A 20,294-nucleotide genomic window follows, 5' to 3' on the forward strand; every position below is an offset into this window, starting at 1 on the left:
ACAGTTGAGGATGAGGACCTCTACGTCACTTTGCAGCGCGACGGGATAAAACATCGCGTTGACAAATTCAACTGGATGTGTTCGTGCGAGTTCTCGGCGACTATGAAGCTGCCGTGTCGCCATGCCATGATGTACCGCAAACACCTCGCGCACCTCCTTACAATCCCGTACTCGTCGATACCAGCCGGGTGAGGAGATACTATTTACGTCCATGTTCTACAATGATTAACTATATTTCGAATGCCATGTTTTTCCCATGATTTAACCATGTCTGGATCTGAATAGGTGGCTACGTGTCGAATTATTGGAAGAAGATCTGCAGGCTGTAGATGTTCCACGGATCAGTACTGCGACTGATGAAGTTCGTCGAAAGAAGAGGATGACAAGATCACGACAAGCTCAAGAGTGCTCAGAGCGTGTTTAGCCGAATTACAGCTGAGTGACTGATCTTCTTGATGACAAGTTTGCTGCAGCTCTAGAGAATTTGGAGAGTTGGTGGGGGAGCTTGCGGCAAGGGTGTGTGGTGATGAAAATACTCTCTACTACACTAGACGATAAAGAAGCTACACTTCCACCCATGACGGACGCTGATGACAAGGCTTCAACCCAGGTTGCAACTAATGCAGAGACCGAAGAAAAGGACTAAAAGAAGAAGAGGAAGAAAGTTCTGAAGCCATATAACCCGATAAAACGTACGGGCCGGCCTAATAAGAATAGAGCAGGAGAAGCAGCCACGCGCAGTCAGCAACGAAAAGAGTACAACAATGGATCCAAGCTGAGAAGTGCCCTGTGAGGAGACGACATCGTATACGTACAAGAATTCATTACGAGTTGTCAGCCTCCTCTTCTGGATCTGTCATCGTATATCAACACCACTGAGGCTCGGTATAATGGCCACAAAAACGTGAAAATGTCAGTGGAGAAACGTGTCGTGCAAGCTGCGCTCGTTGCATATCGGCTGCCTGAGTCTATTGCTGCAGAGGGTCTGGCGTTCTTTGAGCGCAGAACACCCTTTGGTGATGCGATGGATGTCAGTAAGCCCGGTGATGAAAAGTGTGCATGCTGGGTGGCTACAGTCGAGGGAATTGAAGAGTTTACGCAGCGCCAGCTAATGGCAATGAGCTTCATCTGGAGTTTAGTTCATGCTTGCCGAGAAGGAATGCTTTGCTACTCGTGGCTTATGAGTAAAGTTGATGAGCAGTTTCTAAATGAAGGAGCATGTGCACTAGCAAAAAGAATGGTTGATGCGTGGCCGTTTGAAAGACTTCCGGGTTTCGGAGAAGGTTTTGACCTGGATTGGACCCATCTGTACTGTGCCCGCAGCGAGTGCTGGTACCACGACAGCCTAATTAACGCCTTGATGATGACCCTGGCGGAGAATTTTAAGAACAACACAACGCTTTTCCTGCCGCCATTGTATACACCTGCGCCGAGTAAATGCAAACGAATCCCTCCTCGAACGCTGAGTTTGGTAGCAGCTGCTGACAAGGATTTGGTATTTATGCCTTTGAACATCAACGGAAAGCATTGGGTGTGCCTCGTTCTTGATCGACCAAGAACAACTATCTACTGCTACGATAGTTTCGACAAGCGGTCGAACCAGATCATGCTCGCAGAGTTGGCGGAAGAAATTGGGCGGAAGGCTCTTTCAGTGGAGTACCGTGTCGTCTCGGTACACAGCCCAATCCAAAAGGACAGCGATAACTGTGGTCTATTCATCATTTTGCACTTCTGGCGACGATTCGTTAAGGAAATGGGAAGTGATTACACGACGGTGGGATTGCTGCGCCGGCGGTGGGACGTTCTTCGGACCGTGGTGGACTTTAGCGATGCGAGTAAAGGTGAACAGGACTAAGATTCACCGCTAACACGATGAATACTTACACATTGCGCGTTTCACTATACTATACTAAGTAGTTCTGGATCATGCAAGATAAGAGGGGGAACTGCTCGACACCCCAGCTAATCTCTCACTCGTCAAATTATATATCGTCCTGGAAACATGATTTAACCATGGTTATTAAAGTCAAATACATGGACATCATTTATGACCCGTGGTAGTATTGCTCATGCAGTCTGAGGGTCCGACAGGCGAAAATCGCGCTCAGTCTTCAATTATCGGGTAGTGGTGCGAACATGTCTTGGCCGTGACCCAACATGGGGGTTACATGCTCAAAATAGAATACCTCGCTCCGTAATATATTTTTGGGAATCATGGAGATATTAGGCAACAACCATGATGACTGTCCCCTAGCCCTAATGAAAAACATGGGTAGCTCAATTGGTTAGAGCACCGCGATTTTGCGCGGATGGACGCTTTGAATGCCGTCGTGTCCATTAATTTTCTTTGGTTAAAATTCATGGCTTTGATTAATTTAGCTCATCACTATTTACTACTTACTACTATCCTCTCGTTGGTAATAATTGCAACAGTCTCCTAGTCAAGAACGTGGTTTTTCCTACAAACTCGCTTTAGAAGCGCTGATTGGCGGAATCGTCGCGGTGGGATCTCCTCTTTCCAACGCTGGTTTGCGCGCGAAAACGCTGCTCAGACGCCAGAGTTATCGACGGAAATGTACCGCAGGCAGCTTGCCATTTTACAATTTTCAGCATCTTTAACACCAGACACTCCCCATTTCCAAGCCGCATGACCAACGCAGCCGACTCAGCTGGGGCCACTTCGAGGCCAAACCTAACGAACCGAGAACGCCAGGATGTCGTCCTCTTCATCCTCATGCACAGCGTGCGGGGGGAAACCCGACTGGGGTTGCTTGACCCGTGTATCTGACCATTTTGGCGTCGACAAGAGCACAATCAGCCGTGTTTGGTCCGCTCCGCACTGCTGGAGCAGATAGCCGACGTCCCTTTCAGACGCCGCATGACCCAAGACAGTTTAGCAAAAGAGGTGGGTGTGTCTCGTTCGGTCATTCGCGACGCGCTAAAGGAAGGTAAGCTGCTGCGGCACTTAGAGGTGTGGATAGTACAATGTTGCACTTATTTCGTCTCGGAGGAAGTATTAATAACTTCAAAAGTAAGATTTAGTTTTCATTTGACAGCTGTCAGAACCCTACATTATTCATTGGCGAATGTTCGCATTGCGATTCACAATTTGCGAGCATTCGCGTAGGACTGAAGCTTTAGTTGAAGTACAAGAACGGATTAAAATGCATGTACCGGTACATGTAGCGTTACATACAATAAAACAGGGCAATGTGATGCAAAAGGTCCAGTCAGTGCCCCCGTGAGCTTAAAGAGAGCTTTTAAGCATTTAAAAAATGGTACTGAAAGGTCCAACCGGCACAAGTAATAAGTGGCACTGGAAGAGCTAAAAGTAGTACTGAAAGATAAATAAGGCTTAAATGCCGCTGCGTACATGCTATACTGCTCGACGCCTGCCAATGCCATGATGTCATCAGCTTGTAGGCATCAAAACCCATTTTGTTTCGTTAGAGTTTTTTAAACAGCGCGGTTATTTTTGCGCTTTCCCGGTGTTGAGATGAGTCTTCTGCAAATTGAGCTGCACGTTGTAGTTCTGCTTTTCTCAGCATGTCGCATCGTGGCGTTCTGCCGTAGGACTCCTGTAGTACAGGACCTGTACTATTAATACAGGAGCTCCTACACTGTAGTACAGTGCAGTACAGTCTGTACCGGTAGGAGCTCTGCCTTCCCGTTCAGGTACCGGTACATGGATTATAACATACGTAACTGGAGTGCTTACGGTTTCAGTGTATGTTCCAGGCTCAGATGAACTGCAAAAACAGGCCGAGTCTCGCAGAAGCCTTTGGAAGTTCGAAGGAACCAGGCATCATAGCTTCAGTTTTCAAGACGTATTTTCTTAAAACATATTATATTACTGACGCGCTCATAGACACAGTGTAGTGCTACGCCGTAGACATCCTACCAGCAACAAACACGGCTGGTTATTTCTTCGGAAACACTCATGATTAATGAACGAATTACCATTCAAATCACATTTTTCGCTAGCTTTGAGACGGAGGCCACTTTTTAATCGAATGCAATTTGATAAGCTACATTGATGCTATTCTACATGTATAGCAATACAGTACTTGATCTATTCACTAAAACCAAATGATAAATGTGTGCAGAAACAAGGGCACACTAGGTGTTATACAAAGTCCCCCTCAATAAGCTTAGGCAGTCGTCTAATTAGGTTGCATAGGTAATTTACACCGATCTTGTAATTTGTTACATGCAATATAGATCCATGTGATCTGATATAAAAGGGTATACAAAGTATTAGCTACGCATATTCAGGGGGACTTCAGCACACAGTGCAGGTTTGTGGGTACATATTTTTTTTTACAATCTAGAATTTCATTTCTTTTTTCTTAGATACTGTTTACTGAAAACGCACACATGGATTTTCCCATCTTCCTCCAATCGCGACGATGCGAGAGGGAGCTAATTATGCGAAACGACTGTTTGGTTGCTGTATGCGTTTCCAACAAATGTCTTGCTTCGTATTTTAAAAATATCGCTCAGCTCAGTTGTACTGTTACATACATTAGTTCTGAGCTGTATTGTTGCCAGTTATATTTTCCGTAAAATAAATTTTTTAATAAATTCGAGGTTTTATAATTGCTGCACATTAAATCGAGCTCCTTATTCACTGAGTTTCATGTCATTAAGACAATCCCAGTCTCTCAAAAATCAAAAATGGCTGGTTTAAATTTTACGTCGATGACCCATACATCGACTTCCTCTAGGTAAGAATAATATTTGGCAGTCATATTGTGGTACGATTTGCGGACAAGGCTGGCCCCCACTCAGTTTCAGAGTTCAGGCCGTCTCGAAAGCAGGGAAGCTTACAGTCTCGCAGAACGCACGCGCCACAGCCGAACACGAGGAAGCCCGCAGGTCATCGCCGGGATACCGCAACAACGCAAAGAGTTTAGTTAGCTCACTAACCACCGACAAAGATGCCGCTGGGAGAGAAGCTTGGTCGCCCCTTCGAGCTCCTTTCGCTCATCGGCCGCAAACGCAAGGACGAACAGGACGAACACCACCAGCGTCTCAGCGGCGCGGAGGCGCGCGCCTACGCTAATGCCACGGGATCGGGTACCACAGGCTACACGCATAGCCACAGCAGCCATCACTCCAGCTCTAGCGGCTTCTACCCTGGCGTCAAGTACGAGCGAATCACGCCGGCCACGCAGGCGGCGCCGGTCGTCCAGTATGAGCGTCTCACGCCGGGCTCCGCCGCCGTTTCGACACCAGCTTCTGCGACTTCCGGTGCTCCCGCAGTCACTCACCCGTCACCTCTGGACTACGAGGCTGCAGCGCGTGAAGCGGCCTTCCCCAGTCCGGACCTGGTGCCATCCGCCGCCGTGGCGTCCAGTTCGTTCCGTTCAGCGCCGTCTCCGGCCCTGTCGTCACTTCCCTCGCCTGGTATGCTCACGCCACTTACGCCAGCGGTCGGTGTGACCTCGACGCCTGTAGGACGCAGCCCTGTTGTGGACACGATTCGTCCGTTGCGGCCGCCGCGTCAAGCTCAGAACCTGGCGAGTCCGGCACAACCACCCGTCGGACCCGCTGGAGCGCCGTCTGCACCTTTCTCTTCTGTTATGGTAGAGTGGATGAGTCAGTTAAGAACTCCGACGCCCGACGTGACACTCTTGCCGTACTTTAATAAGGACACACCGACTCCGATGGACACGAACAGTATGGACATGCGACGGCTACAGGACGCGCTGTTGCCGACACCCCCGCCTGATGTACATGATCAGAGACAACACCCAAAGAACGCGGCGTACGTGACGACGCGTGGTCCGCGTCCGCTTCTCGAGGACATTGCGTCTTTGTGTCGTGATTTAAATTCACAGGAAGCTTCGAACGCTAATAAGGGGATGCTACCGCCGTCTAGTGGACAGATAGAAACTAAGTACACGACACTCCCGGCAAGGCCACTGCGTGCTCGTGAGGAAAGTATCAGCAGCGCTTACTCGGACGATGGAGAGAGCCAAGCTAGAATGTTGGCGGCAGCTGCTGCGCTCAGCAGTGTGTCAACAATGAGTGTGACTAGCACCCCGACGGCTGCCAGCTCTAGCTCAGGTACAAAGGGCAAACGCCGAAAGATGTGTACAGCTGAAGGTTGCCAGAACTTATCTCGTTCGCGAGGACTGTGCAAGGCTCACGGAGGAGGCCGACGATGCAGCGTCGACGGATGTTCCCGTGCCAGCCAGAGCGGTAGCTTGTGCATTACTCATGGAGGTGGCAAGCGCTGCACTGTGGACGGCTGCGTAAAGGCCGCACAGTCGCGCGGCATGTGCAAGGCTCACGGTGGAGGCGTACGCTGCCGCGTGGAAGGCTGCGCCAAGAGCTCACAGGGCGACGGGTTCTGCCGCTCACACGGTGGCGGTCGCCGCTGTGGCCACCCAAGTGGCTGCTCCAAGTGGGCCCAACGTAATGGGATGTGCATGGCACACAGCGAAGGAAAGTACGGCAACAGCTACCGTGGGCGGCAGCATCGAATGGAGAAGCAGGAGGACCCGGCGATTGTCCAGCAGACTTGAAGCTAGCACAGCGTGAAAGATACGCCCGCTAGCAGTCAGAATGGATTCTTCCAGTGAATCGACTGAGGTCTAAACGACCAGCAGTACCATACGAGGAGATGCTGTAAGTGGCGAGGTCTCCCCTCGCACTACGAGGGACCGCGTGTGTAGCTCACGAATGAAGTGAACCACCCGCCTGATTGACTCTCCTAGTGTCGATCGTTTACGTGTTGTGTATACATTTACCCATTGTCTCTAATGCGTCTTGTCAAAACTTTATCCGAGTGAACATTTTCTGATAACGCTTGTTCGAGCTTCGAACACCAAAAAGCGCTGATTAAAAGGGTTAATCACTGAAAATTTAATCAAAGATTAAACGATCAACTTCACCGACGAATGCGCCCGACTCAAGTGATCAGGTAAGCAGGTTGCAGTATTGTTGTTGACGTTTATTAAATGTGGTTATACATGTACTACAGTATTGTTTTGTTTACTGCTGGACTGGGTGTTCCTCGTAGTAAGCCACGCGTGCATCCAGGGCAGCACCAGCGAGCCAAGTAGACGGACGGCGTAGGCCGCGCTTCGGACTACGCACGTGGTTATAGCTGTCCACGCGAGCATTCACACTAGAATAGTCGGGCTTCTCCACATCGATGAGATGCACAGGACACGCCGCACGAGTGCCGATCTTATCAAGAGTTTCCAGCGAAATAAACGAATCGCGTTTGAGCTGGCCCTTCGGGGGAGGCATGCCTGCATCGGCCTCCTCGCGATCGCAAAGATCGTTGTCCCACCGCTCGGGGAATGCAACGTGCTTGGTCTTTAATTTCAACGGACTTGTACCTAGCTTCATGTTGCTCCTACAATAGCAACACAGCATATTAGCACTGGGCCGATAGCTTGAGCGGCGGAAACTGAGAGACGTACACTCGATGGTAGGCGTCGGTGTTGATCGTCGGTCGTACGAACTTCTGGTTAACCTTGAGGCGTGACGATATCGTGCCCATACTCTTCTTACGCTGGACGTCGGGTGTGTTCTTAAATGCTGTGCGGCCAGCGACTCCGCCACCGCGCAGCAGATTCTTCACAGTAGCAAACGTGACGGATCCACGCGATCCGCTCATAGGATCTTGATGCCGCACGCAGGATTGCTTTTTGCTAGAACGCCTCCGCTTACTGGTAGCCATACTGATGCGACCTTCAGCTTCGTCTCTACTGTCGTGGACTTCTGACGGAGCGAATAATTCACCATGTGAGCCTCCTCCACGAAACCACAACGGGTTGAAGCTAAGAGGTTGGTCCTGAGCTGGTTCAGCCGCACCGTTCGCGAGTCCGAAGCGGGTCAAGGAATACAACAGCTTGTGCAGTTCTGAATCGATCACATGAGGATCAATCGTTTGTTGTGGTTGCTGTTGATCACGAGTTGATGAAATGGTAGAAATATCTGAGTCGTAGCTGGCTTGTCTTTTGAGGATACTGCGTGGAGAAGAGAAGGAGACTGTGCGTCCGGGGGAATATTGAGGTGAGGCTGGTTGAGATTGCGGTGAAAACTTGAATGGAGAGGTGGCGCCCTTTGCTTGATAATTGTACTCCTGTGCTGTATCACCCAGTGGCAGTTCAGCGTTGAAGGACATCAGTTGTGACGAGCGAGGACTATCCATCTTTTGCTTGGACGGCGACGGCGACCGCTGTTGAAGGAGGAGCGGGTTCTCTTGAGACTCGTCAAACAGGTCCGTGCTCATAACTGCCAGCACATTGACACTGCCGACAGACCCACAGTACGCCATCCTGCCCGTTGTCGAGTAAAATCGATTGTGCTCTCCTTACCGTTCGTCCTTGAAAGCACATTGCAGTTTCGCTCTCTCGTCCTCAAGCCTTAGTTTGGATGAGAAGACGTACTATTTCAGCGCTGCATAAGACTGCAATGTCTGTAGTCCATGTAGTCTACTGGTAACACCGACGCAAGCCCGGGAAAATATTGTGCCCCTTGTGAGTCTATCCATCCTGGAAAGCCTTTAGTTGAATTTGTTTGTGTTCTCATTCAAACCCAAATGAAGCGATTTTACGTGTTAATCAAAAATGTACTTCGAAGTACCAAATTAAGATCTTTAAGAGCTTTCGTTCGCATCAAGGGTACATGAACAGTAGCTGGAGATGTCGTCAAGAGCTCAGTTCGATACACTCACGGAGTTTATTATAAATACTCACGACAAACTACTCAATGCTTCCTCTACTGATCCACTTCCACTGCAATGACATGCAATTTACTAAGGTGGCTTTGACGGCGCCACATTTCCCCCGTGGGCCGCAGCCTTGAGCCTTTCTTCCAATGGAAAGCAGATTTCAGGAGCACTTGTTTACGACCGGCTCTGCTGTTGATACGTCTTTGCCTGTGAGAGCATTTCCTTGAGGAGGTATCGCTGGTGCGCGATCGAGTCCTCTACAGCTTCGACGGTGGGCACTGGCCGACCGTTCTGACCGACAAGTGTAGGTGGCATGCCGCGAGCAGAGCGAAGCATTTGTGTGGTATCCAGCGTCTCCACTACTTCCTCATCCAGAGAGCCGTAGCGCGGGGCGTCGCTGCTGCGGTGGTCCATGCAGTACGAGTTCGAGCTGTCGAAGCTCGTCTCGCTCGCAGTACTCGACATGCTGCAGTTGTTGCGACTGGCCTTGGCATCTTCTAGAAGCTTCATGTCGACACGCATTCTAGGCACCACGAGAGCTCCGCTCCTGCCAAGCATAGACGACGTAGTTGATACCGAAGTCTCAGAGTCCCGACGGCTGCGGCTGCGGTCTGAAGACGACGAGGTAATGAACGATGCTGAGCCGAACTCTGAAGGAGGAACGATCGATTCGGCCTGCGTTGAGACCATAAGGATACACTTGGTACAAAACTTGGTCGTCTCGCCCACTGTACGCGTCACGATGCACGACTTGCAGGCCACTTCGCCGCAGCTTCGGCAGTTGGCCTTCTTGGAGAGCAGATTAAACTTACTCGAGCACACGTGACAGTTCTTTCGAGACGAGGGTGGTACGAACTGCCAGTCGCTGATCATTGGCAATCTGGCCAAGAGTCTCTCCTGCACGACGATCGGCAGCTTGCTAAGACACGTCGCTACACTGCCAAGAAACGAGCTGACGAGCCATCCGGGGAGGTTCTCGGGATGCCGTACGACACCGTCCAGAGTAATGTCCGTGTGGCTAGCGTTCTGCGTTGGCCGTAGCAGCATGATCTCGGTGAAATCCAGACGTGACAGACCGTGAGACTCCTTGAGCGACACGCACTCTTTGCGCTCAATAGACTGCTTGATACAGAAGCCCACAGGGATGCCGTCGATGTCGGTAGCCACGCCCGTGTACTCGATGAAGCACATGTCCCGCTGGTAGATGGGACTGTTGTTGCTTAGGTTGATCGCCTGCCAGCGGATCGAAACGTGTTCCTGCATGTTTTCGGCGCTGCGTTCCTTGAGTACGCACAGCGTCTGGGCGTCCAGACTGTCGTTGTAGAGAATTTCGCGACGCTCTACCACCTGTGCTGTCGAGTCTGCGTACATGATTCCCATGAGGTCGTTGAGCGACGCCCGTACCGTTCCTTGTAGACGGTAGTGCAGGTCTCTGCTGTTATCACCCGTCTTGGTGAAGCGCTTGAAGCCGGCGTGCGAGCCGAGCTGCTTCCATGAGCGGTAGTCGACGTTGCCCACTTCACGGTCCTCGCGCGCCTTGTTTAAGGCCTCGTCTAGCTGCGACTTGGCTGTTGCAACGTATTTGTTCAGATCATCCCGGGTCATGCGGACACGTCCGAAATGGCCCCGTCGAAGCGGAAGCGATTGCTTCGGCGCTTCATTGTGCCGGGCAATGGCTTGCGCCTCCACGCGACTGAAGTTGGTGACATTCATACTCATACCGTATCGACAATCAACAGTTCGGCTTGTCGAGGTGAAAACGCAAACTGAAGGCCCTACTCGGAACTTTGTACACGCTGGCGCACGGCACCAAATGGAGCGAGAGAGAGGATAAACCACGTGAGATTTGCACCAGGTTCTCTTCTGTCGGGTTATCGAACAGAACGGGGCCTGCGGTCGAGCATTTGGCCGCATTACAGCCGGTACAGAGGTCAGGACGCTCACAAATCCACGGTGAGCGGAAGCCCTGCATCCCAGCATCCAGCTGGTGTCTCTCTCGACTGGAGACTTGAAGCGCAGGCTCATCTCTGCCAGCAAAAAAGAGATCGATCTTGGAGCTCGCGCCGTCGCCGTTGTTGGTGAGGCATGTCCGACGGAAAAGGTTGGGCACTCGTTGCAAGTCTCAATTCGGTGCGCGCGATGATCAGCGAGACAATGCGTGCTGAACCCGATCGTTGCACTTTATAGGGAGGCTCACATACAAAAAAGAGATTTGTCAGGCTGGACACAATTTACGGCCACCATCGGCCCAATACAAAAACCTATATAACATAAAACATGTGTCATTTTGGCTGACTAGAATTTTGTATGGGCTGAGTTTCTGAGGGCGATTAGATGGACACTAGGGATCGAGAGCTCAAATTATTTTAGCTAGTGTCAATAGGCCCATCCGCATTTTTTTTACTGTAGCAGATCATATGGAGATCACCGTGTAGTCGTCGCGATCTTACATTTAAAAATTCTCTATCAATATCGATCAAGCAGAGATGCGAGTGCAACACGTTACATATAATACTAATGTGTACACCCCCATGCAACTACTTTGAGCTCTCGATCCCTATAATAGTGTCCATTTAAGCGCCCTCAGAAACTCAGCCCCTACAAATTTCTAGTCAGCCAAAATGACACATGTTTTATTTTATATAGGTTTTTGTATTGGGCCGATGGTGGCCGTAAATTGTGTCCAGCCTGACAAATCTCTTTTTTGTATGTGAGCCTCCCTATAAGTGCAAAACCGCGAGCGTTAGCACATCCTTGCTATTTTGAAGCATGTTTTGCAGCTTGTGTGAAAACCGCACCGTCAAATAATAAGAATTGACTGAGTTATGGGCACTCGACGAGGTGGCCGTATAATTGTGTCCAGGAGTGTACACTGGAGACCCTTACGACTCTGCGGCGAAACGTGTACATTTCGTTTCAGGTGTCACGTTGGACGCGGGGCGGAAGACACGCCGAATGAATACCAGTGCAACTTTGCTACCTAATCTGTATATGTATTGGTGATACATGTACACCTTCACCGCGAGTTTCCCGTCGGTTTAAAGGACCCTGTAGGTTGTTTTCGTTTGGTGGTGGTGGTGTCTTTGTGAAGTTTCGTTAGGTGCGGAGTTGAGAGCGACGTAAAACGGTGACGAAATGCTACGCTCGAACTCCGAGTCGGAGTGCGCCAGCCCAGTCATCCAGTGAACAACGCACGTGCTGCATCGCCGTTCGGTTGTTTTTTGCGGTGATTACAGGTGTTTCCTCTCGCGAAGCTACATGTACAGTACCGTTCTATTGCTTCGTAACGAGGGGGCATTTTTCACCGCTCAGTCAACACTGTCGATCGGGCCTCCTGATTGAAGGCACAGACAGCTCTTTTGCTTGCTTCGTAGAGCCCCAAGAAATGCGTGACGGGGCTGACCGGGAGCTTGAAGTTCGACGCTCGTCAGACTAGGTACATGCAGTACTAAAGTACGGTAACAAACGACCTACGTGCGGTCGGTATCCGATAGTCGGCAGATGTACACGCTGGGGGGACAAAGGCAACCACTTCGATTGCGGTCATGAAATTTTGCCAGGATCACATGAAGGAGCGCAAGTTTCCACTGGTGAATCGAGGCGGAACACCGTGTCCGTATCGTATTCCGAATGCGATCTTTGATTGCACCTGTTTGCCCATGTACCAAGCACCGGTAGCAAAGCATACCAAAGTTTACCAGTTTGCAGCTCTCGTCATCTGGTCAACTTGCCATCACGCTGTGTCCACGTGGTTGGATGGCAAAATGCCGACGACGAGCCAAGCAAGAGCTCATGACGCCGGCTTGATATTGCAAACAGGATTCCGAACGCAAAGACAACAGCAGCAAGAAAACAACAATAAAAAGCCCAGCTCATCCGTCAGCTGTCAAGCGTACACTTGTCCGTTGCGCTCGACACAAAAAATCGAGCACAAGTACGTGTCAAACATCTGAGGCCGTTCACACTCCATGTCACCCCTTTCATGAGGCAGTTGCAGCTGTCTTTCTGCCTGACACCCTGAAATTCAGGGTGTCAGCTCTTCAAGTTGGCTTGCCCTACGCTCTACGCTCAACAGTGTTCTATCGTTTTTCGTGTGTGAATGCAAGTGTATTGAGGTTAAGCTTACTTCTTGGTTCTACACACTACTCAGCATCGAAGGTGCGACTTCGAGAAGCACGATCAAGTTCCATGGCCTGTAACAATAGAAACACACACAACAGGTACCCCACAATCAGAATCGATGAAAATAATGGCTGCACCACATTCCGAAGCTCCATCTGCATCTTCGGTTGTGGCTCGGACTAATCGTTTTCTCCTCCTTACCTCTCGAACGACGTTGTCGACACGACTCAGATGACTCTGACGTGGTGGACGCTTTCTCTTCCCCTCGGAATTGTTGAGCACCATTCTGTTGCGCATGGCAGTCGTCAGGAACGGCAAAGTCAAGATTTTCCTGAAACGGGAAGCCAGAATTTCAGGCTGGTGAGCACGCAACATGCAATACAAGACACACCAAAAGTGCTATCCCCACACATTCGTACCTGTCGTTGGCTGGCATCTTGAACCCAGCACGGAACACGAAATCGTCGTCGGGACGATCGTAGTCCTGTGCATCGAACAAAACATGGTAGTCTAGATTAGTATCTCGTCATCGGGTTCCAGTACTCCAGTCACATGGTTCTCTTACAAATTCTGCCGCTAAGGAAGAATTTAGTGGTTCATGGTTTCCCATTTCAGTTGGGATGGAGCCCGCTTCTCGGATGACCGAAGACACAGGAACTGGACGACTGCACGCCACACACATGACAGGTTTCGTTCCCATAGCTGTCGAGTCTCCATCCGTTGGCTGCAAGAGCATCAGCTCGCCTCGTATATCTCGTAATGCCACCTCGAACCGAACCTTCAGCTGCTCCATAAGCTCTCTCCGAAGTCTTGCCAGCTCTTCTGTTGTAAACTCGCGAGCATCTTCAAGACGGTCATCGACCTTCTGCGCGAAATTATCAAGTAACAACCGGTAGTTGACATTGGCACTGGCCGCCCCACCGACACCAGGACCACGTGGGGCGCCCTTCTCCAAATTGATCGCACTGGAAACCTTCTTGGTGACTTCTTTGATAAAGTTGTCGTAGAACTGCTTCTGCCCATCGGGTGTATTATACAACCTGGTGTCGAGTTCCTGACCCGTCATTTGAGAGAAGAGATCGGTCAGCACGTCACCCTGTCTAGCTGCAGCCTCCACCATACTCCGACGATCCACCGACACTAGACTGGTGTTGCTGTTACAGTTGTTCCCTGTGTTTTCAGCTTGCTGCTCGGAGATCTTACTAAGCTCCACGTACATTTCCTTGCGAAGCTTCTCCATTTCATCCATGACGAGTTCTGTCCGTAAGTTGTTGTTTGAGGACCCACGTCTCGTTCCAGTGACTGTTTCGGGTGCTTTACGCTTGTCGGCTGCGCTGAGTTCCGCTGTTATAGAGTTCAAGCGCTCGATGTCTTCCTCAACCATAGCAAGACGTCGTACTGCACCACTTAAACGCAACTCCATCTCTCGTAGGCCATCAGGATTACGTTGCTGTATGCTCGGACGACGCTCCTCTTGTCCAGCGTGTACACCATCACCAGCAGTACTAGAATTTTTACTTCCGTGGGAGATTACTGGCTCACTTGGCTGCATACTGTTAACGTTGTAGTTGCGATGCCACATTGACCACAGCAATTCAAGCTAACAAGCAGAAAGCAGAGTTTAGTTATGAAAAATACAATAATAAACAAGCACACTGCCCAGCACAAACCTTTTCGCGCATCGCATCCAGTCCCTTGATCAACGGATCGTTCTTCTTCTCGGTTGTGATATTCACCTGCAGAGTAGCGTCGATCTCTTCGTCCAAGTAGCGCAATTTGCGCGTGTATTCCTCTTCCCGATCGCCCTTATGTTGATCACCATCTCCCGCGTTGTTGTCTGCAATCCGTAGCGGTACCACGCCTAAGCGAACAGCGTTCTGAAGCTGCTTGACCTCGTCTGAGAGTGTCTGCAGCGTCTCTGAAATGCTCAATGGCGAGTTTACCAACGGCGTTATCGATAGCAACGTCCGGTGGTAACCGCGCTGCATTTGTTGCAAGGCGTGCAGCATTTCGTCGTCGCTGTTCCCTTGTAGGAGTTTATCCTCCGTCAATTCAAGAGCCTTACGCCACTCTACCAACTGCGGCTTTGTATGGTCCTGGAATGCCTGGTTACGCGCCAGAAGCTCCTTCTGCATCGCCAATCGAGCCTCCACCAAGTGAGCTTGTAGGTGCTCGTTAAACACCGCGTTGTTTCGTAACGCATCCAGTTGTTCCTGCTGAGATTGTGTAGTGCCCGAAACACCTTTGATCGTTTGTTGTAGGTTCTGCAATGAGGCATCCGTGGAGCGTCTCAAATCAGCAAGCTTCGTGAATATTAACGACAGATCCAGTTGTGGTTGCGACGTGGCTTCACTCGCTGTACCAGCCTGCTTGTCAGTCTTACCCGACTTCCCGGTATCGTCAGTCGATACTCCTGTATTCCCACCGCCCGATCCTCCATTTGACGTGTTACTCGGGTACAAGGAAGCCATCGTTTGCTGCTGCACACTTAGATCGTCCACACTATCCGTCAATGCCTTAATATCGGCAGTGTGCTTGTCCACTGCTTCATCGTGTTCCCGAAGTTTCTGATCGTGATCGTCCTGCACTGCTTTCAGTGCCTTCAGTTCGTTCATAATGTCGTTCGTGATCAATACAAACTCGTCGTTTTTCACGTTCTCTATATCGCGCGATGGAGAATTGCCATCACTGCCGTCTTTACCATTCGACTCATCGGTAGACTGCGGGTTAGCCGCAAGATCATACATTTGAGAGGAGAGTTCGTCTAGTTTTCCCATGCGACTATTTAGGATATCTAGAATCCGGTCGTGCTCAGACACTCTAGCGGCCAAAGTATCTTGCAATCCCTGAAGCTTTTCCACGTCTTGGTGCAACATAGGGGTGAGTGAAGCTCCTGGCTGGACTTCACTTGCTCGAGCACTTCTTGGCGTTTTCACACTCGACTCAGTATCACTTCCAACGTCCATACCAATTGTAGTTCCTTCTTCGCCTTTTTCCTCGCCAGTCTTGTCGACAGTGTTGCGGTCAAACGTTCGTGCTAATGCCTTTTCCAGTTCGTGTCTTAGCTCTTGCTTGGCATCTGCTAGATCTTTCGCGGTCACGAATGACGGTCTGTCAGTATTGCTTAGACGTGAAGAGCGTGGGGATTTCTTAACGGTTGAAGAAGATGAATTGTCCACACCACCCTCACTGTCGAATGGTGCGTTCCCCTGATCTATAACAGCTTCTTCCTGTTGCTCTTGTCGGTCATCTACAAGTGGGGTTGGCCCTTGAATGCCTTCGAGTTGGTTCTGCATCTCACCCACTTGAGTCTGCATCGCTTGCATTGCAGCAGCAGCTTCGCACTTTTCGTCTTCAGAACGTGCCAGACGATCACGAAGATCAGCAAGTTGTTGCTCTTGTTGAGCAACGTGGTCTTCCATCTTCTTCAGTGCAGCTTCATTACTCTGTTGGGTCGTCTCCTGCGCTTTCTGTTGCTTCGCCATCGATGCACCGAGAGCTCTCAAAATTTTCAGTAAAGGTTCCCACGACAGACTGTACGAGATCAACTCCTGCTGCATCATGGAAGCGAACATATCTGCATCAAATCCTTCGTTTTCAGTCTCTGTACTCGATGTCAAGTTATCAACTTGTCCACTTCCAGTCTCGTTCTGCTGGCCACCGCCGTCAGCAGCCACAGGGTCCTCCATTTCAACTCCACCACCTGCTTATCTCGATCCTGTGAAGCAACACGATCCCGAGCGAACGACACCAAAGCGTCAAGTACTGAAGAACTTCTCGTCGCTTTGCAAGGCGTTTCGAAGCAACCATCGCGCTATTTTATGCTTCCCACGAATACAACGTGTCTTCTTACGGTTTCTCTGTTACGCAAAAAAAGAATAAAAACGAAAGCGAAAACAACCACCTAACATCTAGCGCAGTCAAAATCTTTGGTATCAAGCGGGGGCGCCCGGACCAACGACCAGGAACGACGACGACACCCCTGAGTAAGGAGTGACAGTTCGCCATAAGAAGTGCTTGTAGTCGCCGTTGATTTTGATACGGTATTTTCCTTCCGGGGTGGTCTCCGAAATTCGCCATTCGATGTTAACTTCGGATCGGAACGTGCCCTGACGCTTCCATTCAAGAGTTGTGTTGACGTCACCGTCGTCCAAGTAGAGGACCCAGACTCCTCCCTCCCTGCGACTGGTATCAGCCATCCAACGCTGCACTTCCAGAAATGTGCCTTGGGTTCGCAAGCTATTCTTCGGGTGTGCAGCGTGGAAGCGGACTTTGACCGTAGATTCCCTTCCATACACTTTCAAGGCGTCAGCACCAGCAACCACGCTGCCAAACGACGCGCCGGAAGCCACGCCGTCATGAATTACAGGAATATTGTAGTCTAGTACCCCCATTCCTTTGATGCTCGGGGGTAATACTGCAGCATCGGCAAGCGTTTTGTACGCAGGCTTGGTCTTGTGGTACATGGCTTCAGCTAGGATTTCGAACTGTTGACAGGTGGCTACAAGCTGATTTGGTCCAAAATGTGTCGAAGCACCTTCATAGCGCTGCACAGCGTACTCTTCTCTTGTCGTCATGTAGCCACAATAAGCGTTCGTAAGTCCAGCAATCACAGGCTCGTGGATACTCTGGACTCCTGGTAGCAGTGCTGTTATCGAGGCTTGCAACGACGCTCGAAGACGTCTCCCCGCCATCGTGGTCACCTCAAATGGGACTGCTGCAAGATGTAAGCAATCTGCAAAGGAAAATAGCTGCAACGGCAGGACTTTTGGGGACATTCCGTAGCGTGCAGTTGGGAAAATAATCGGCTTTTCCTTCTGTAGTGACTGAAGTTCCGGTAACGTCGTCACCTTGGGATATGTCCCCCATCGAATACCCTCAGGCACTGCAGGGACACCTCGACCATCAAACTCCGTTCCACTGACCATGGATACCCCAATGCATCCGGAAGACGTTGAGTTCGGACATTCAGCATACAGTTGCCATCGCTTTTGTAGTTGAATACTGCAATAGTCGACGTATTGATGTGCAAACTTGAGGTTTCCTGCGATCGGCGGTGTGGCTAACGCATCGGCGTATAATTCTCTCGCAGTGTCAAGCTGTGCATTGGCCACAGTCACCATCCGTTCAAAGTCCTTGTGTTGCGTACACGGATGTCTGGGTCCGCAGATATTTGGACTCACGTCTCCTTCGTTACTCTGCGCAAAGGCTGCGACGAAGGCTCTCGGTCGGTCCATCAGGTGTCGGGTGCCTTGTTCCCGCTCGAATTCATAGGCCGCATAGCCTTTATTATCCCCCGTAATGAGCGTGTACCAGTTGCCCATACTCGTGGGGTGTACAGCGAACCAGTTGATCATCCCGATGGGATAGCCATCCAGACCATCAAACCGCCAGAGTGTCATGGTCTTGTCCGTGTCGTGCTCAAAGAGAGCTCGTTCCTGCACTGGATTGGCCAGATAGGCATCAGCGGAGCGGTTTACAGACGCTCCAAGACACAAGCCCGTTGCGACGCGGATCACTGCCGGCTGGAGGTTCCTGTGGGCTCGTACTACGGCTTCGACTATCCCGGAGACTACACACTCGAAGTTCTGACGGTCGGCGCCGTGTAGAGGCGGGTGGACACTGTAAATAAAGTAGTGTGACAGCCCACCGGGCGAACAGTGTGTGTGTGTCGCACTGATCATGACGTTCTCGCGGGTGTACATGCCTCTAGGGAGGGCAGGATGCGTCTCAAGACGACTTACGACTGTCTGAGTGACCCACTCGGACACCATACCTAGCTCAGCGCATACAAAGACGCAGTGATTTTGAGAGTGCGGGTCGTGGAAGGCGAACGCGCGCGCTCGGAGTCGCATGTGGATGCCCGACGTGAGCTGACCCACTTTGGCGTAGCCGAACATACCCGCCTCAGCTGCAGGGCCGGTGATGTCGAACATGGCGGCGCCGATGCGGAGACAACCGCCACCCTCCGAGATGGAGACACTCGAGTGCGGGCTTGGAGCCATTGCGGCGTTTGAACTTGTGTCGCAAGAATTCCTTCTGAGCCAGGAGTGATCAGGCCTTCCGATAATACAACTGCAATGAGATTCTTGCCTTTTCGTGAAATCAGTACTTGCAGGGAAACATTTGATATTAAAAAATACGTAATTGTTATGGTTAGAGCAATATCACACCACTACTGTCAAGATACATCTCATCTGGATGCATTAACGACATCGGCGACGGTTTTCACATTCCAAAGGTGGCGATTTACCTTCAGAAACAGTATTATCTCGAGGTTGATGGGGAGCAGTCCTTGGCGATGGTTTCCCATGACATGTTTGGTTTGACTAAAAACCCGCTCGCACATGTTGGAAGTCGGCGGGATTACCGCAAATTCTGGGTACTCACAAGGCGTCTCACGTTGTAGTTTGCGTTTCTTGAGCGCTCGGTCCGCAAACCCAAGCTTCTTGCCCTCCGACAATTGTGGCGTCGCAACGCGAGAAGCGAACGGTAAGAGCAGTGAGCGCTGAGACTCCGTGAGATTATCAGCCTTTCCGGTGAGCACGGTAACACAGGCATCCTCGAACTCAGGTTGCTGGACGATACCTGCGTCCTAACCCAGGTACCCCTCGACACCAGGATGTTCGGCGATCAGCGCGTCGAAAGTGTCTCGTACGTCAAGAAGTGACAACCCGTCGGCACTTTGGAGCTTCTTCGAGGAGGATTCAAATGCTTTCAGCTCCTCAAGAAGCCCCCTCAGCTGGTTTATTTTGCGCCGCGACGGCATCAGCGCCGTCGTGGCGTCATCCATGGCATTAATTGCATCTTTAAATCAAAATAGCGTCGGACCATGTTAAACGTTGACGGCCACCGTGTTGTTTGACTGGCAGGAAGCCTCAACTTGGTTATTTTTCTAAATTTTACCAAAACAAAATCCAATTAGATAAATCACCGAAAATACAAAAAATACATTTTGCACTCACCGCAAACTAGCCGAAGCGTTTAGACCGCGTAATTTACGCATCAAGAGCTGGACTTTGTCCAGCAGATCCTCATAGCTCTTCATGTACTTCATGACAGCCAAGTTAAGGCGGTGGCTCGCACATCCCACGAAAGGAACCTTCATGATTGCAGCGATGGACCCATTCGTGGGACAGTTGTCCGCGACGATGTACAGCACGTCAGCCAGCGCTCGGCCAAAGTAGCCCAACACTGCTTGGAGAAAAGAAATGTGAGCAGGAGCAGAATGGTCCACGATGTCATCATCCACAAGAGGAGCCATGGCGAGCAGGATCTTCTCCATCTTACTGTCATGGCCGAAGACCCCAAAAACTGCCACATAATGCTCCGATCGAAACAAACATCCATCCCAAACAATGCCAAATTGTTTAGGGAGAATGCCTGAAATGTAGCTCTCCAGCGCTTTCACTACCAAGCCCATGTACTTCACAGCTGTCTCTGGTGAGATCGTGGGTACAGCAGCATATTTAGCCAC

At 50.5% G+C, this 20,294-nt stretch overlaps 6 protein-coding genes across 6 annotated transcripts; 2 read left to right on the forward strand and 4 right to left on the reverse strand.

The window, feature by feature from the left end:
• Positions 1–1,111: 1,111 nt before the first annotated feature.
• On the forward strand, positions 1,112–1,855 carry PITG_00319 (uncharacterized protein; the record flags this gene model as incomplete). The annotated part of the gene is made up of 2 exons (XM_002908888.1): positions 1,112–1,651; positions 1,694–1,855. 2 exons carry the CDS (start codon positions 1,112–1,114, stop codon positions 1,853–1,855), a joined length of 702 nt encoding a protein of 233 aa, XP_002908934.1.
• A 3,085-nt stretch (positions 1,856–4,940) lies between these two features.
• Positions 4,941–6,533, forward strand: PITG_00320 (uncharacterized protein; the record flags this gene model as incomplete). Its single annotated transcript, XM_002908889.1, has 1 exon — positions 4,941–6,533. One exon carries the CDS (start codon positions 4,941–4,943, stop codon positions 6,531–6,533), a length of 1,593 nt encoding a protein of 530 aa, XP_002908935.1.
• A 417-nt stretch (positions 6,534–6,950) lies between these two features.
• PITG_00321 (uncharacterized protein) lies at positions 6,951–8,315 on the reverse strand (the record flags this gene model as incomplete). The annotated part of the gene is made up of 2 exons (XM_002908890.1): positions 6,951–7,372; positions 7,440–8,315. 2 exons carry the CDS (start codon positions 8,297–8,299, stop codon positions 7,003–7,005), a joined length of 1,230 nt encoding a protein of 409 aa, XP_002908936.1.
• A 518-nt stretch (positions 8,316–8,833) lies between these two features.
• On the reverse strand, positions 8,834–10,449 carry PITG_00322 (uncharacterized protein; the record flags this gene model as incomplete). Its single annotated transcript, XM_002908891.1, has 1 exon — positions 8,834–10,449. One exon carries the CDS (start codon positions 10,406–10,408, stop codon positions 8,870–8,872), a length of 1,539 nt encoding a protein of 512 aa, XP_002908937.1.
• Positions 10,450–12,837: 2,388 nt separating this feature from the next.
• PITG_00323 (uncharacterized protein) lies at positions 12,838–16,380 on the reverse strand (the record flags this gene model as incomplete). The annotated part of the gene is made up of 5 exons (XM_002908892.1): positions 12,838–12,888; positions 13,019–13,148; positions 13,237–13,301; positions 13,596–14,417; positions 14,488–16,380. 5 exons carry the CDS (start codon positions 16,378–16,380, stop codon positions 12,838–12,840), a joined length of 2,961 nt encoding a protein of 986 aa, XP_002908938.1.
• A 229-nt stretch (positions 16,381–16,609) lies between these two features.
• On the reverse strand, positions 16,610–18,753 carry PITG_00324 (neutral ceramidase, putative; the record flags this gene model as incomplete). The annotated part of the gene is made up of 2 exons (XM_002908893.1): positions 16,610–17,221; positions 17,282–18,753. The coding sequence occupies 2 exons, from the start codon at positions 18,751–18,753 to the stop codon at positions 16,753–16,755; spliced, it is 1,941 nt and encodes a 646-aa protein (XP_002908939.1).
• Positions 18,754–20,294: the final 1,541 nt, after the last annotated feature.

The sequence above is a fragment of the Phytophthora infestans genome, genomic scaffold (assembly GCF_000142945.1).
Source record: "Phytophthora infestans T30-4 supercont1.1 genomic scaffold, whole genome shotgun sequence".
NCBI classification, from domain to species: domain Eukaryota; phylum Oomycota; class Peronosporomycetes; order Peronosporales; family Peronosporaceae; genus Phytophthora; species Phytophthora infestans.